The following is a 13517-nucleotide window of genomic DNA, read 5'->3' on the forward strand; positions in this document are numbered from 1 at the left end:
TATCCACCAGATGGCATAGCTGGGAAGGTAGGAAAAAAAAAAAACCACCAAGGAAAAAAGTCAGCACACTGAAGCAAAAATGAGGCGATCACCTTTTCGGGTACTGTAGCACAACAAACTCTGACCCATGACTAGAATTCTGAATACCAGTGCAAGAAGGAAACAGTCTTAAGACTGATTTGGCTTATTCACTTTCATGGTCACACACAAGTCAAAGTATTTTAGCAAAGCTATGGAATTTTGTGTTTACATGACCTGTAAATCTTTGCAGATTCACTTATGAGTGTTTTCTTTATCAAAAGAAATCTTATAATAAAGCTAAAAGTATTTCCAAGATCAGTTTGGCACACATCTAAGAACACTAGCATCTCCCTCATTCTTCTAGTAAAGAAACAGGAATGGGAATTTAAGTCTGGAGGCAGAAGAAGCAAGAGAAGGAATTGTTACGTTCAGAATTTATGCACACAGTATACACTTTAGTTCTGCTTTCCTCCAGACAGAATTCATTTATAAGGTATCACCAACTAGTAACCAAGTACTAGACACATTGCAAGAAAAAGTAAATTCAAAACAAGCTCTTACCATTCCTAAATTCACCACTTAACCAATGAATAAAGATGATGAGAACTTGGTATATGCAAACGGACATGGAAATTAAAAGCTAATGTCCTAGAAGACTATCACCATGCATTACACTATGGTTCAGTTGAGTCTTCCTGAAAACTATCCCCAATTTAACTCAAGAGTTAATCAATCTGGCTTTCAGTACTCAAAAGATCTCTAAAACAAGTACACATTCAAGATAAGCATGCATGCACATGTGTTGAGGGTTGGGAAGATGTTCTTGATGAATTCTCCCAAGCAGCCTGGCCACAGGCCATCTCATATTGGTATCTCAGAAAAAAGAAAAAAAAAACAAGCACACGGAGGGTAAGATGATCTAAGTAGGTAATTCCAATCAAAAGGCAAGTTAATGTGTCATATAAGCCAAGAGATATGTAGCCTTGAGCAACAAGGGTAAAAACAGTTAGAGTAACCTAATCAAAGTAAAAGCAAGAACTCATGACAGCTAATATCACAGCCTAGAAACAGATGTCACCAAACAGCAACCCAACAACAGCAGGGAAGTTTCCTATTGCTGTGGCTTTTGATATGTATTTGCTACCCTTTAAAATTTATGTGCAGTAGCCACTGAGAGACAATTGTAGACTGCTATTCAAACTTAAAACCATCTATTTCACTTAAAGCATCTCAAAAGACTAAATGTGTATCTCATGACATTTCATTAAAATGTCTTTTGATTATTTTAATGTGCATTTTTACAGCTCAAAAGCCACGTTTCTTATCCTTTAAGTTAAAGTTGAAGTGTGAGTAATGGAGCCAAAAATCTTGCTTTAAACTAATTAACTGCTCCAGAGATAAGAGTCAATAGAAATTTTTCTGCGCAAGCAGCGTGGGGAGGGATTCATACTCACTTTACCAGAACAGGTCAGCTAAGCAACAGCATGAGCTCCAGAATGCACACTGCCAATTGTACAAAAAAAAGCTTCATTGTGAAACACTACTATTCGAACCACAGCTTCAAATATTATATGCTAGCAGTACAATGAATAAAAGAAGTTAAATGGAAGCAAAAACAGTTCATACACAATGCACTCTTTTAATAACTTAGGATTTTTTCCAAATAAAACCTGCAAGAATCTATACGCTTTCAGATACAAGATGTTGTGCAAGGCACTCCTACTACTGTTAGTAGGTGACAAGCAGAGAAAACCCACCCCATTTCCCTTAAGAATCTTCCTAATCTCTGCTCAGAGGGAGAAACAGACTGAGAAACAGAGATGAAAAATTATAAGCAAAGCTTGGTTCAGAAGTTGCACACACATATCCCTAAAGATTAAAGTACTATAAAGTACAAAGCACAGATTAGGTTGCTCGGACACAAGGCACCCAATCATAACCCAAAAAGCTAGAAAGTTGCAACACAACTATTTATAGTGTATCTAGAAGGTATGGAACACTTATTTTGTAAGTCTTAGTTTAAAAAAAGGATAAGCAGAGTAATATTTAAGAACAATCCACTAAGTTGCACACAAAACACTGCAGAATCCCTTTCTATTAAAACAATCTATATTTATGTAACTACACTGATGAGCGAAGAGGAAAAGTTCCTTTGAAGTACATTTTTAAAATGTCTCTCAAAAAACCCAGCACAACATATATACATGCATTCTGATGTCCCAAGAAAATCTGCACTGCGAAGCCAATGTTTACTGGGTTACTATTTGGTTTGTCTTAAAAAACTACTTACTAATCTGGGTGATCAAAGATAAACTTCAGATGATGATACCTTTAGGTTTCTTCATACTATACTACATTGCATACCTTACATTACAAACATAAGCATAACTGCCCAAAGCCTTTATGTATTTTAAAATATTGATTTTATTGTTCATAATTAAGTTTCACACCTAAAAACAACAGACAGCAACTACTAAAAAAATCCTCAAAGCCCTAAAAACTCTGCTTTGTAGTAACTCAGATGAACAAAACTTTCAGACTTAGAAAAGTTGTTTCACTTCCAGAACTGTACATACTCTAGAAATTCCTTTCTTTAAGCATTCTGCAAAGTGATCCAACTATCCAAGGAGTCCAGCAACTAGGGAAGTGAACAGTGCATACCCATGCACATACTCTCGTGTCCAACATACCAGGTATTTGTTGAATGTGGAAAGAACGACTGATGGGATAAGAGGCCTAAGACGACTAAACATTCAAGACATAAGTTAAAGAAAAATAAAATGCTAGGCATAATTCCTCAGCTTCTCCAAAAGCACGGAGTAAGTCAGTTTCCTCCTTACTTTAACGGAAGGACTCACTACTTAATACACACAAAACCCTTCATAGCTTTTATTAGCCATCCATGAGAGCCACTTTTGGAGACCGCCCCGTAGGCAGGCAGAGGAATGTCAGCCCACTGAATCCCCCTGCTTCCACCGACACTCAAGCACGCACAACCCCATACCTAACGCAGCTTACACACAATTTCAAACACGGAAGACTGCGACTAACCGAAGCAGAGGAAGGGATAAGGCTGCCCACAGCCCAGCTAGCGAGGCTTCGCCAGCTCGCCCCTAAGCCAGGCAGCTGCAGCGGGGGGAAAGGGAAGAAGGAAAGCGAGGCTTTTTTTTTTCTTTTTTAAATAGGAACGCAGCTACTTCACCCAGACAGGGAGGAGGGACCCCCGTGCACACCAGCGCCGACAGGACGCTTAAAAGCGGCCCGCCTCCCTCCGAGGAGCTCAGCAGGGCCTAGCCCGGGGCTCGGAGCACCGCCGAGCCCACCACCGGCCGCCCCCCCCCGGCCCCGGCGGCGCGGGGGAGGCGCTGCCCCCGCTCCCCCGGCCGCAGCGCGGGGCGAGCCCGCCCCGCCCGCTTCCCCCCCACCCGCCCGCCGGCAGCCCCAGGGGGAGGCGACGGCGCCCCCTCGCCCTCCGCGGCGCGGGCGTGGGGCGGCAGGCAGGCAGGGCTGCTCGGCGCCTGGCTCACCTTCCAGCAGCCGGGTGATGAGGCTGTCCACGTTCAGCTCCCCATCCGCCATTTTGTGGCCACCAGACTCGGTCCCGGGCGGGGAGAGGGCGGGGTGGAGGGCGCTTCACGGAGGAGGAGGAGGAGCAGGGAGCGGTGGCCGCAGCTACAGTAGCTCCCCCCACCCCCCTCCGACAGTCCCCGGCGGCCACCCGGCTGCTCCCACGCTGGCAGCCGAAAGCTCCACGCCCGCTCCCTCACCGCTAAATGGGGGGAAGCGGCCGCCCCTCCTCGCTGCGCCTCCTCCCCGCCTCGGAAGCCGCCAGGGCGCATGCGCCCCCTCCCGCCTCACCCGCCGCCGCTCCACGCATCGCGCAGGCGCCGAAAGTGCTGGCGGGCTCCGGGGCGCATGCGCAGAGAGTTATCTGCCCTCCCCCCCTCTCCTTCCCCGCGGGTCTCCTGGTAAGCGGCCGGCGCTGCGGGCGTCGCTCGGCGGGTCGGACTGGTCACCTGCCAGCCTGCGGGTCTCGTAGGAGGGAGCTGCCCAGCCCCTACGCCCCGAGCCGGGCTTCTCTGGCTTGCTTTCTGCCCGGCCCGGGCCTCGGAGCCGGGGGGGCTCGCAAGCCAGGCCCCGTGGGGCTTCCTGTGGGCTCGGCTGTGGGTCAGCCCCTTCAGGCCTCTGCAGAGTGCAGGATGAGGGAGCCTTTGCCGTCCCGACGGCTGCCGCCGCCAGCCCTGCGGGGCTGGGCAGCTCAGCCGGCTGTCTCTATACCTCGGGGAGCAGCTTCGAGGACTTCATCGTGGATGGGGGGGTACTTGGCACTTCTAATGGTGCCCCACCTCCTCGTAGCGTGTTACTGCAGGAGAGTGGTGGCTTTACCTTAAGAAGAGGTTAGGTTGGCAGCCATCAATTATGGACAAAAGGCAAGAAAATGAGTCCTGGCAGGCTACGCGTAACCTGTGTGTCACCCCTTCTTCTGCTGAAACCGTGCCTGTGAAAGCTCACCATTTATTAAAAAAAATCTGTCAGAATTGGAATGACAAGTTGTGCTCTTTATAGCCCTCTTCTAACACAGTTGTCAGAAAAACCTAACCAATGTGGCTTATGTTTCATTGCAGCTGAACCTGCTAAGAGTACTTCTTTGGTGAATTCCGAAACTTTTAAGACTCTCTAAAGACGTGTTAGTTTACATACTACTGTCAACAGATGCTTGCCTTGGATGGACAGAGAAGTGCTTTAAAATGTAGGTGGTGAAAACTTCTTGTGAACTGGGACAGCAGACAAATACATGTATGTTGACAAAATTAACAACATGCAGATGTTCTAGAAAAAAACAGGCCGCTTACTTATCTGCCTAAATATAGATGTTGATGTAGAAACTTAGCTCCATGAGCTTGAACTTGAATTTTTCCATTGGTCTGTACAAGCCAGCAAAATCCTGTCACCTTAAATAATTTCAAAAACCAGTTTTTTATCTCTTGATTAGGAGAAAATGAGTATGAGCAAAACAAAAGCAATTAGGGCAAGGCGGGGCAATGATTAGGCATCAGATGATGCTAGGTGTCCAGACAGTCAGGTAAAAGAAGACTCTTTTGAAATACTTATGCAATGACAATAAAGTTTCACTTGATACACTGAAGGAAGAGGAAGAAACTCCAGAAAATAAAATTAATTTTGTATCTCCATCTGTAGGCAGCATATATAGAAATGGAATTCCAGATCATCTGCTGAAAACACATACAGCTATCCTTTCTTATTTTTCAAATTCTGCTAGTAGGGAAAATCTAAATTAAAATATTTTTCTTTCATTTTTCGTCAAACTAGGAAAAATAATTATTCAGCTTTTAAAAGGATCTTCCTTATCCCAACTACTTTATTGCTGCCAAAACTAATAGATCCGCAGTCCCTCTTGAGCTTTTAGGAATCGTCCCAGTTTCATTTCACACAACCGAACTGCCCTGAAGGTTATTTTAAGCCATTGCAACATCAGGTTCAGACATAATAATATTACATTATCACAGAACATACTGCATTGACAACAAAATGGGGATATGAAATTATCTTTCACTGTGGCATAAAGATACAATTAATTTGTCTTCCAAAACTCCAGAAGATACTAAACTTTCTGATACACTGAGCAAAACATAATTCCATAACAACTGTTTTTACTAGGCATGTCAGCATGTTCCAGAAACAATTCAGCAGCATATCATAATAACAAAATAATTTAATAAGCAGCGATGCTATGGAACAGAGCAAGCTGCAAAAAATACCTCACTTCTTTCCTTGTAGATGCTGTGCCAATGTCTTATTTTGTTTTACCACATCTCATCTGAACCCACGTTGACCTGTATAACTCGTACCATTGCATTCTTGAGGACCTCTGGTAAATACATGAAGCTTGGTTTTCCTACTCCATTTCACTACTTCTCTGTTTTCTCAGTTTTCTGAAGGATAGCATCACACTGGGTCATGCGATGAGGAAAGCCCACTGGTGCCGCCTTTGACGTCAGAAGTACGACACCTCACAGGACGCCTCTCAGTTCCTGTCACGGCTGCATCCCAGCTCACACACCACAGCACGCCTGCCTTCCTTCTCCATCAGCCCATGCAGTGGGAACGCAGCTGGGTGACAGAGTCACCCCCCAGCTGTACGTGGGTTGTCAAACGGGACGATGGTCACCTCACTGTGCTGCATAACCCTGTAACGTTTGCCCTCAACCCCAGCCCTCGCCTTGCTTCATAGCTTAAGCAGGGAAACAAGGATGTGAGTTTTTCCCTCAGTGGGTAAAACTTGACAGGTCCCGTGTTTTACGTTGGCATATTCCCAATACAGCAAATAGAACTAAAAGATTAGAGAATGCAGCCCATTGTCTTCTGTGATTCAGAAAGAAATAGTTAACGTGGACTGAATGCATTTTCTTTGATCAGGGGAGGTGTTCGGTAATTTTTAGCACAGATACAGACAAAAGAGATCTAACTGGTGATTTAAGTAGCAGGAGGAGCTGAACGTTGCTGGTGCCTGTGGCAAATTCTCATTAATAATGCTCAACTTTCTAAACTTCCTTTCAGTTATTTTGAAATTTCCTCTCATGTCCACCAACATGGCTTTGCCTCTAACTTTCCCCTACTTGGTCTCTGTGTTATTTACCCTAAATACCCTCTTTCCTCTCCTTATCCGCGTGCCATCTCAAGGTGTTCTTCAATTTGCACTGCTCTTCTGCTGAGTTTAGAAGATTTAGAAGGACAGAAATTTCCAAAGAAGGTGGCAAAAAATTATATCGTAGTGTCATTCTCTGAACTGTGGCTCTCTAGACATGAGTTCTCAACTTATGCTGCTGCTGCGCATTTGAGGCTGTTGCATCCCCAGCTACAGAGCACTGTCTCTGCATCTCTGATGTTATCTACTCCTTCCTAGTAACCTTATGTTGGTTCAGCCAGTACTTCTGCTACTCCCTGCGCTTTAGTGTGCTACGTGCATTTTTAAGTTATTTGCTACGCCATTGTAACTGCTGCTTTCAAAAACCATGGCCCCAGCTACATTGCCCTCCTAAGTCTGTCATCAGTTACCTGCTAGACAGCACACGGCAGTACTTTACAGCGTTATCCTGTCACTATAGCCTGTTTCTAATGTCCTCTATCCCCTTTGCCGACTGTAACTCAGGGCTGACTGCAGCTGTTACGCGGGTGGGGGGAGGAGGAAGCCGGGAGGAGCCATGTGGTTAGTTTTCCAGCATGTAATTAGGAGCATATTCTCCCTGGGCAGCGATAGCTGAAGCACCACTGCTGCCTCCTCAGTGGCCTTCTTCAGTTTCGGACTTGAAACAGAAATTAGTGATCCAAATAAGCAATGTATTTTCTTAGGATAGTTTGTTTACAAAATATTCACATCTTTAGTCAGAAATGGCAAGAAACTGTATTGAGGTAATCTCAAAACATGCAAATACTGCAGATAAATTATCACTATTTTGTCCCAAAAGTTTAGATTCAGAGACAGGTGCAGAAAATTAACAGATCCTACTTGAAACAGTTGGGGTCCCCAAGAGCAAGGGATGTTGAAAATACCTTAGACACTCGATTAACATAGATATACAAAACAAAGGGAAGCTTCTACAATTTGAAAAGTGGTAATGGCTGTAAGATAAGGAGGCTCCAGGATGGTCTCACTTCAGATGGCTGGGCCATAGGATGGGCGATGCATGAGATAAGGGAATTGCAACAGCTACCTCGAAGGACGTGGCCTAGGTGATCCTCAGACTGAGTTTGCGCAGAAGCAGGGGTCAATCAGTGAACACAGTGAGGAAGACTACCGGCCTTCATCTGAAGACCCCCGACGACCACCAGGGAAAACAACTGCGCATGCAAACGGACATTTGCATATCTCATGGCTATGTAAATGACTGCTCGGAAATCCTGTGACTATGTATAACGTTATGGTATATATTCTCTGAAAATTTGCCAAACCGGTGGAGCACTCATGGTGGATAATCCCCAGTGCTGCCCAGCGCTGCAATAAAGAATGCCTGCTTAATAACACACTCCGGTGTTATTGAGTTTTCTTTCGGACTCCTTACCCAGCCGCACCTAGCTTCCCACTTCGGTGAGGAAAGTTAGAAAGCAAGGGGGTTTGGAGATCTCCGATTTTTGTATCATACTCCATAGCACTTTATGACCCTTTTGCGTTTCTCAGTATTTGCACTAAAGCTGGGTAAATAGTAGGTTTTGTTATATCTTTTTAAGATTTTAAAAAAAAGAAACAACAATACTTTTCTACACTGAGGTAAAACCAGGGCTTTCTGAATTTTCCTGAGAAATCAGAGAAGAAGGAGGACAGTCCCAAAATAGCCAGTGTTTTGGGTTTGGAAGCACATACCTAGGATGTGAAAAACTCTTCTCTGAACTGCCGCATCCAAGGCGGGTCTCTTGGTATCACTGTTGGGAACTGCACCACTTTGTATAAATAATTCAGTGTCCACTGGGGCAGGGACTTGAGCCTGGATCTGTGTCGGGTGAATGCCCCAATCATTCAGCGATAGAGCTGGTCCATCTCGCTTGATGTAGCTATTATAGTTTGTAGAAACAGTTAAATATTAATCCAACAAAAGAGGCAGGGTGTTACTAAGGTAACACGCTGTAAATATTCTACGTACATTTCACACTTATTCTTTCTACTTCAAAGAGCTAATAGGTAAGTCAGATTCAGCCTCCCCAGATTCTTGTCATACATTTGCTCATCATTACCTGGGCAACTTTGGTGAGCTCTCAGTTTTAATTCCCACAATTCTAAAATGGGTATAATAACATACGTGAACCTCTCCAGAGAGTGAAAAGACATAACTGAAATATTTGAAACACATGATGAGATCTTTGATCGATACACAAATGTATTTGCTATAATCATCAAAGCTTTAGTAATAGCATTTTTTGAAGAACAAGATTTTTTTGTAGGTTAATACTGACCCTCGATTCCTGTGTCTGTAGTTCTGCCCTCATTGCCTTTTATGCATACTTAAAAGGCAGGCCAGGTCTACATGTTCCCTTATTTTCTCTGGAATAAAAACAAGAAAATAGATTGTTAATGTCAAGAACCAGTTTTGAAAAAAAAAACAGAATAGAAATTTCAATCCAGTACGTGTGACCTGAAAGTCTTATTTTGAAAAGAGCATCTACCCTTGCCCTATCCCGATAGCTCCAAGCTGGGTTAGAGAGCCTGGGCAAGACAAGCACTGCCTTGAAGGCACGAGAGAGAGCCTCCCAGGAGCCGCATGCAAAACAAGGACAAGGTGAGGTGTACCCAGTGGTACGTGTCACAGATTACTTCATCTCTCGGTGCCAGAACTATTTAAAAGTGTGAGGAGCTTTTTTTTAATTATATTTATTAGCATATGATACAATCTCAGTTCCCCTGGCAGCCTGTCCTACAGCCCACAAACTATCAGAAATACACAGCACCTGCTGTGGCGTTATTCCCCAAGTGAGGAAAGGGGAAGGACTTCTGGAGCAAAACAAGGCAAGTAATTTGGGCCTGCAGGATCTGCAGTTTGGGGAATGTCAATCAAGCTTACTACCCCTCTGCTTTGGAGAGAAAAATGTTCTTCTCCTGTTTCCCAGGAAGGAACAGCTGCGAGAACTGAAAATGTCTGCATCCATTTTCCTAAGTAAACACGAGAATATTTAGTTTCAGCAAAACCAGATGGTTTATGCCCTGTGAATATGCTGGCGTTTGACACTAGCAGCCAGAGTTTCACGATTCGCGTGCAGAGCATTAGAAAGAACTCCTTTAAACGCAGGGACCCAACACAACAAATGAAAGCTATGAAGGCAGTAATAATAGACTTACCAAAAAAAACCCCAACCTTTATCCAGGGATCTCCAAGTGCTCTCTAAATATTATTAATCAGGCTACATAACAGTCCATGAAGTAATTAAATTTTGATACACATTTCTCACAGAGGGTTACACTAAAGACAAGCAGGTAAATGAGTCCCTCCGGGTTATGTAGTGAGTCACAGTCTAGTCTCCTATGTGCTCTGACCATCCACGTCTCTTTTCTTGCTAATGCCTCTCTAGTGTGCTGCGTCCTCAGCCGTATTCCCAGGACATGATTTTAAAATGTGAAACCATTACTGTTAATAGCACAGGGACAGGACTGCAGTGTATGCAGCATGCATCGCCATAGCTGGGACATCTGAGCACTCTATGGGGAATTTATAAAATGCTCAAACCTCTTACTAATGGCAGTTGCAATGGGTGTTAAGTGTCTGAAGATGCTTAATTATTTGATGATTTTTATTGATTTGTGTTGTTATTGCTTAACCTAACTCTGTAGTAACAAGGCATCTCTTTTCTACCAATCTGAAAGAGGCTTTCAGCCACTCACTGATTACGCCATGCGATTCTGATAGGTACACCCTTTTGTTGGACTACTGGGAGGCTGATGCGGTTTGCTCAAGATTACTCATAGCTTGAAGAGCGAGGCTCAGGGGGCTTCAGGTCTTGTGTTCCTGAGCCAAATCCAAACCTGCTGACTTCCCGTCATCCACTGCATGTAAAAATAGGCTTGGGATGGATTTCTTTTTACTTGCAGTTTCAGAGTGAACCTGTCTGCAAAGCACATCAGTTTTCTGGATCACTTAGTGCAATGCATATTTATTGTGTATCACTAAGTACTGCTTCAAAGTCTTACAGCTGTGAACCCTGAAGTGTGTCCTGGTTGTAGGACACAGCAGAGGTCCAGAATGTCTCCTTAGGTGACATTCCTTAGGTTGGTTTCCTTTGGTTTCCAGGGGAGAAGCTGTGTTGTGCTCTGGTTTATCCCATCGTCTGCATGGCAGAGGGTGTGCCACTGAGCACACCGGCCCTGCAGTTGAGGCAACGCTATAATTTAATATACTTCATGATCAGCATTTTGAGAGTTTGAATTTGCTATTTCTCCATAATGCAATTACATAATAATAATAATTTAACTAACACAATGTACGTGGAGTTTTGCTGTTGCTTCTTATGTAAATCAGAGATATTTTGCAATATGTTACAAAATGGGTCCATGTATTTCAGAGTAAGATGTAAGAGGTTACTTTGATTCAGAAAAAATAAAAAGAGGCTGTTGGGAAAACCTATTCTATAAAGAAAGAACTATTTCGTTATAAATCTTTATCCCGTGGCTCATTCACTAATGTGGAAACTGCAGCACTTCAAGGTGTTTAAATTAAAACAAACAAACAAACAAACCCCTTGGTATTTTCTGCCTTTTTAGAGAAATTCAGATACTTAATTTGGATACGAAAACTGAACTGATATACAAGAGAGGAATTTGAGGCTGAATTTAGATAAAGTAACATGAATCACTAACAAAACACTGAGGAAATAGCTGATCTTTAGGTACAAAAGAACATTTATTTTAGCTGTTAATCTGCTCATAAGAAGCAGATACTATCTGTATTTGAAGTACACTCCAGAAGAATTAAAAAGAAATTTAAAGTCAAATTTAGATATCAAAACATATCCGATAGCTTGACTTCTACTAAATTGTAACAGATGCTGCTCATTCCTATTAACTTACGTGGTATTTTTATTATCTATCAAGTAATCTAATTTATCCTCGTTGTTCCAAAAATAGTTCAGCCTCATACAGTATGGCTCAGGAGAGCAGGCGCTGGGAGAGGCCACATCACTGTGACTAGTAGCGATGGGTCACACTGACCGATTTAAGCCTGGAGTCAGCAAAACCTAGACTTACTCTCAGAGCCTGGGTGGGCTTGGCATAGAGGAGGTCATTAGCTGTTGTAAGTCAGTTTTGGGGGTGTACACTGTGGCCCCCCAAAAGTGTATCCTGGGTCCGTGGAAACACACGTGGCTGGGGCTGGATACATGGCACTTTCTCGGTGGTGGCAACACCGGCTGAAGGTGGTCCAAGCTCCCGCTGTCCCTCCCCGCTGTGATTTGCTGTCCCTACATTCGCGCTGGTGTGTTTGTGGGATTGCACTGCAAGCCAGATGTCCACAGTGATCCCAATGAATAACAACTCCCGCTGGCTTTCTGGAAAGCACTAGCTTTAACTCACGTTGCTTTGAGTGATCTGGTGTATAGCACATCTCCCAAACACGCGTGTCTCAGCCCAGCTGAGAAGACAGAGGACCGTGGTAAGAGGATGAAACGGGCAGTGGCAAACCGTGGAGCGGGACTGGCTGAGCAGCCCCCCAAAGGGATGGTGTGGCATCCCTGTGCCCGGCGGCTGGCTAGCGGGGAGGCTGCAGCCCCGAGCTACTGCTCTCGCATCCTACTGAGTCATCGCATGACTTCAGAGAAGCCATGTGCTTTACCGTGCCTCAGCCTGCCATCTGCAAATCAGTGATAACAAAATTTAGATAATTCGGAAGAACGTAGCAAGGCTTAATTGAGGTTTGTGATATGTTTTGGACTCCTTACATGGTACAGTAGTGTGGCGTTTAAGGTATCATTGTTACGGAGCGCGTTGCTAGCAGTGCCGTCTTCCTTTAATATTCTCTGCAAACTCGCTCTCTTCCTACTTTCATTATCAGCGCTCGTCTTTGATGTCATTGTGTTGCTTGGACACCTTCTAATTTAAATTTCATATTTTGATTCCTGGGTGATAACTTCAAACACCAATTTTCTTCTGCTACGCTATACAGCCTGTTTCTCATTTTAATGAAACCTAGCAACCATAATGTAAATTGGAAATAACTACAGCCCATTAGACTATTGAAATCCCTGACGATTTGAATTATTCACTATTAACAGAACTTGTATAATTATAGGTTAAGATATCACTTAGGCATTTAGCATACATCAGCTCCACTGTTAATTTTTAGCTCTTGATCTGTATTAGTAACCTCAGCTTGCTAAATTAAAGGATATGCCTCCAATTAGCCTAAATTTAACATTCAAGAACACATCTCTGGTGGGATGGTGCTTATAACTTTAGAACATCCAGGCAATTGCAGCTGAGCTGCTGAGGCTCTATCACAAGCGGAAGAGAAAACATTTTGTGGTAAACACTTCCATGACTTTGACAGGGGCAGAAGTAAAAGGACAAAGCTGCACTTTGCGTGAAGCCCAAAGCCAAAAGGGTTGCAGTCACTGCGGTGCTCTGCCCCTGTAGGGACCCCAAAAAAACCTACACCCAGGGCAGAGGCAGTTGGGTCACTGAATGAGACCCCCAGAAACCAAAATACTGAGTCCGGAGCTATCGGACTCAGGCAAGAAGAAAATATTAAGATATATATTGGAGAGAGCGGAGGAGAGAGCGAGCTGATATAGATAGCAAAAAAAAAACCCACCACAAAATGACCAACAAAAAAAAAGATCTTACTTTCCCGAAGAGCCTTGCCTGTGTTTAACATAGCATGCCTGGGTAGGACACTTCCATTTGTATGCAGGACGCATTAAGCAGGTACTACAGTGCAGAAAATCAGGGCACCTGTGCGATCCATGGTCCTTTCAGAGTTTGGTGACTTATAAACAACATT

At 43.9% G+C, this 13517-nt stretch overlaps 1 protein-coding gene and 1 long non-coding RNA gene across 2 annotated transcripts in view; one reads left to right on the forward strand and one right to left on the reverse strand.

Annotated features, from left to right (window-relative positions):
• Window positions 1-3846, reverse strand: part of PPP1CB (protein phosphatase 1 catalytic subunit beta) — a 31296-nt gene extending 27450 nt beyond the window's left edge. The window contains exon 1 of the mRNA XM_068424909.1: window positions 3549-3846. Coding sequence (XP_068281010.1) covers window positions 3549-3600 — 52 coding nt within the window. The 5' untranslated portion in view covers window positions 3601-3846. The remainder of the gene's footprint in view (window positions 1-3548) is intronic.
• Window positions 3847-3901: 55 nt separating this feature from the next.
• On the forward strand, window positions 3902-8064 carry LOC137677573 (uncharacterized). The gene is made up of 3 exons (XR_011050290.1): window positions 3902-3989; window positions 4647-4771; window positions 5972-8064. It is a non-coding gene; the product is annotated as an uncharacterized lncRNA (long non-coding RNA).
• The last annotated feature ends 5453 nt before the right edge of the window (window positions 8065-13517 follow it).

The sequence above is a fragment of the Nyctibius grandis genome, chromosome 1 (assembly GCF_013368605.1).
Source record: "Nyctibius grandis isolate bNycGra1 chromosome 1, bNycGra1.pri, whole genome shotgun sequence".
Taxonomy (NCBI): Eukaryota; Metazoa; Chordata; class Aves; order Nyctibiiformes; family Nyctibiidae; genus Nyctibius; species Nyctibius grandis.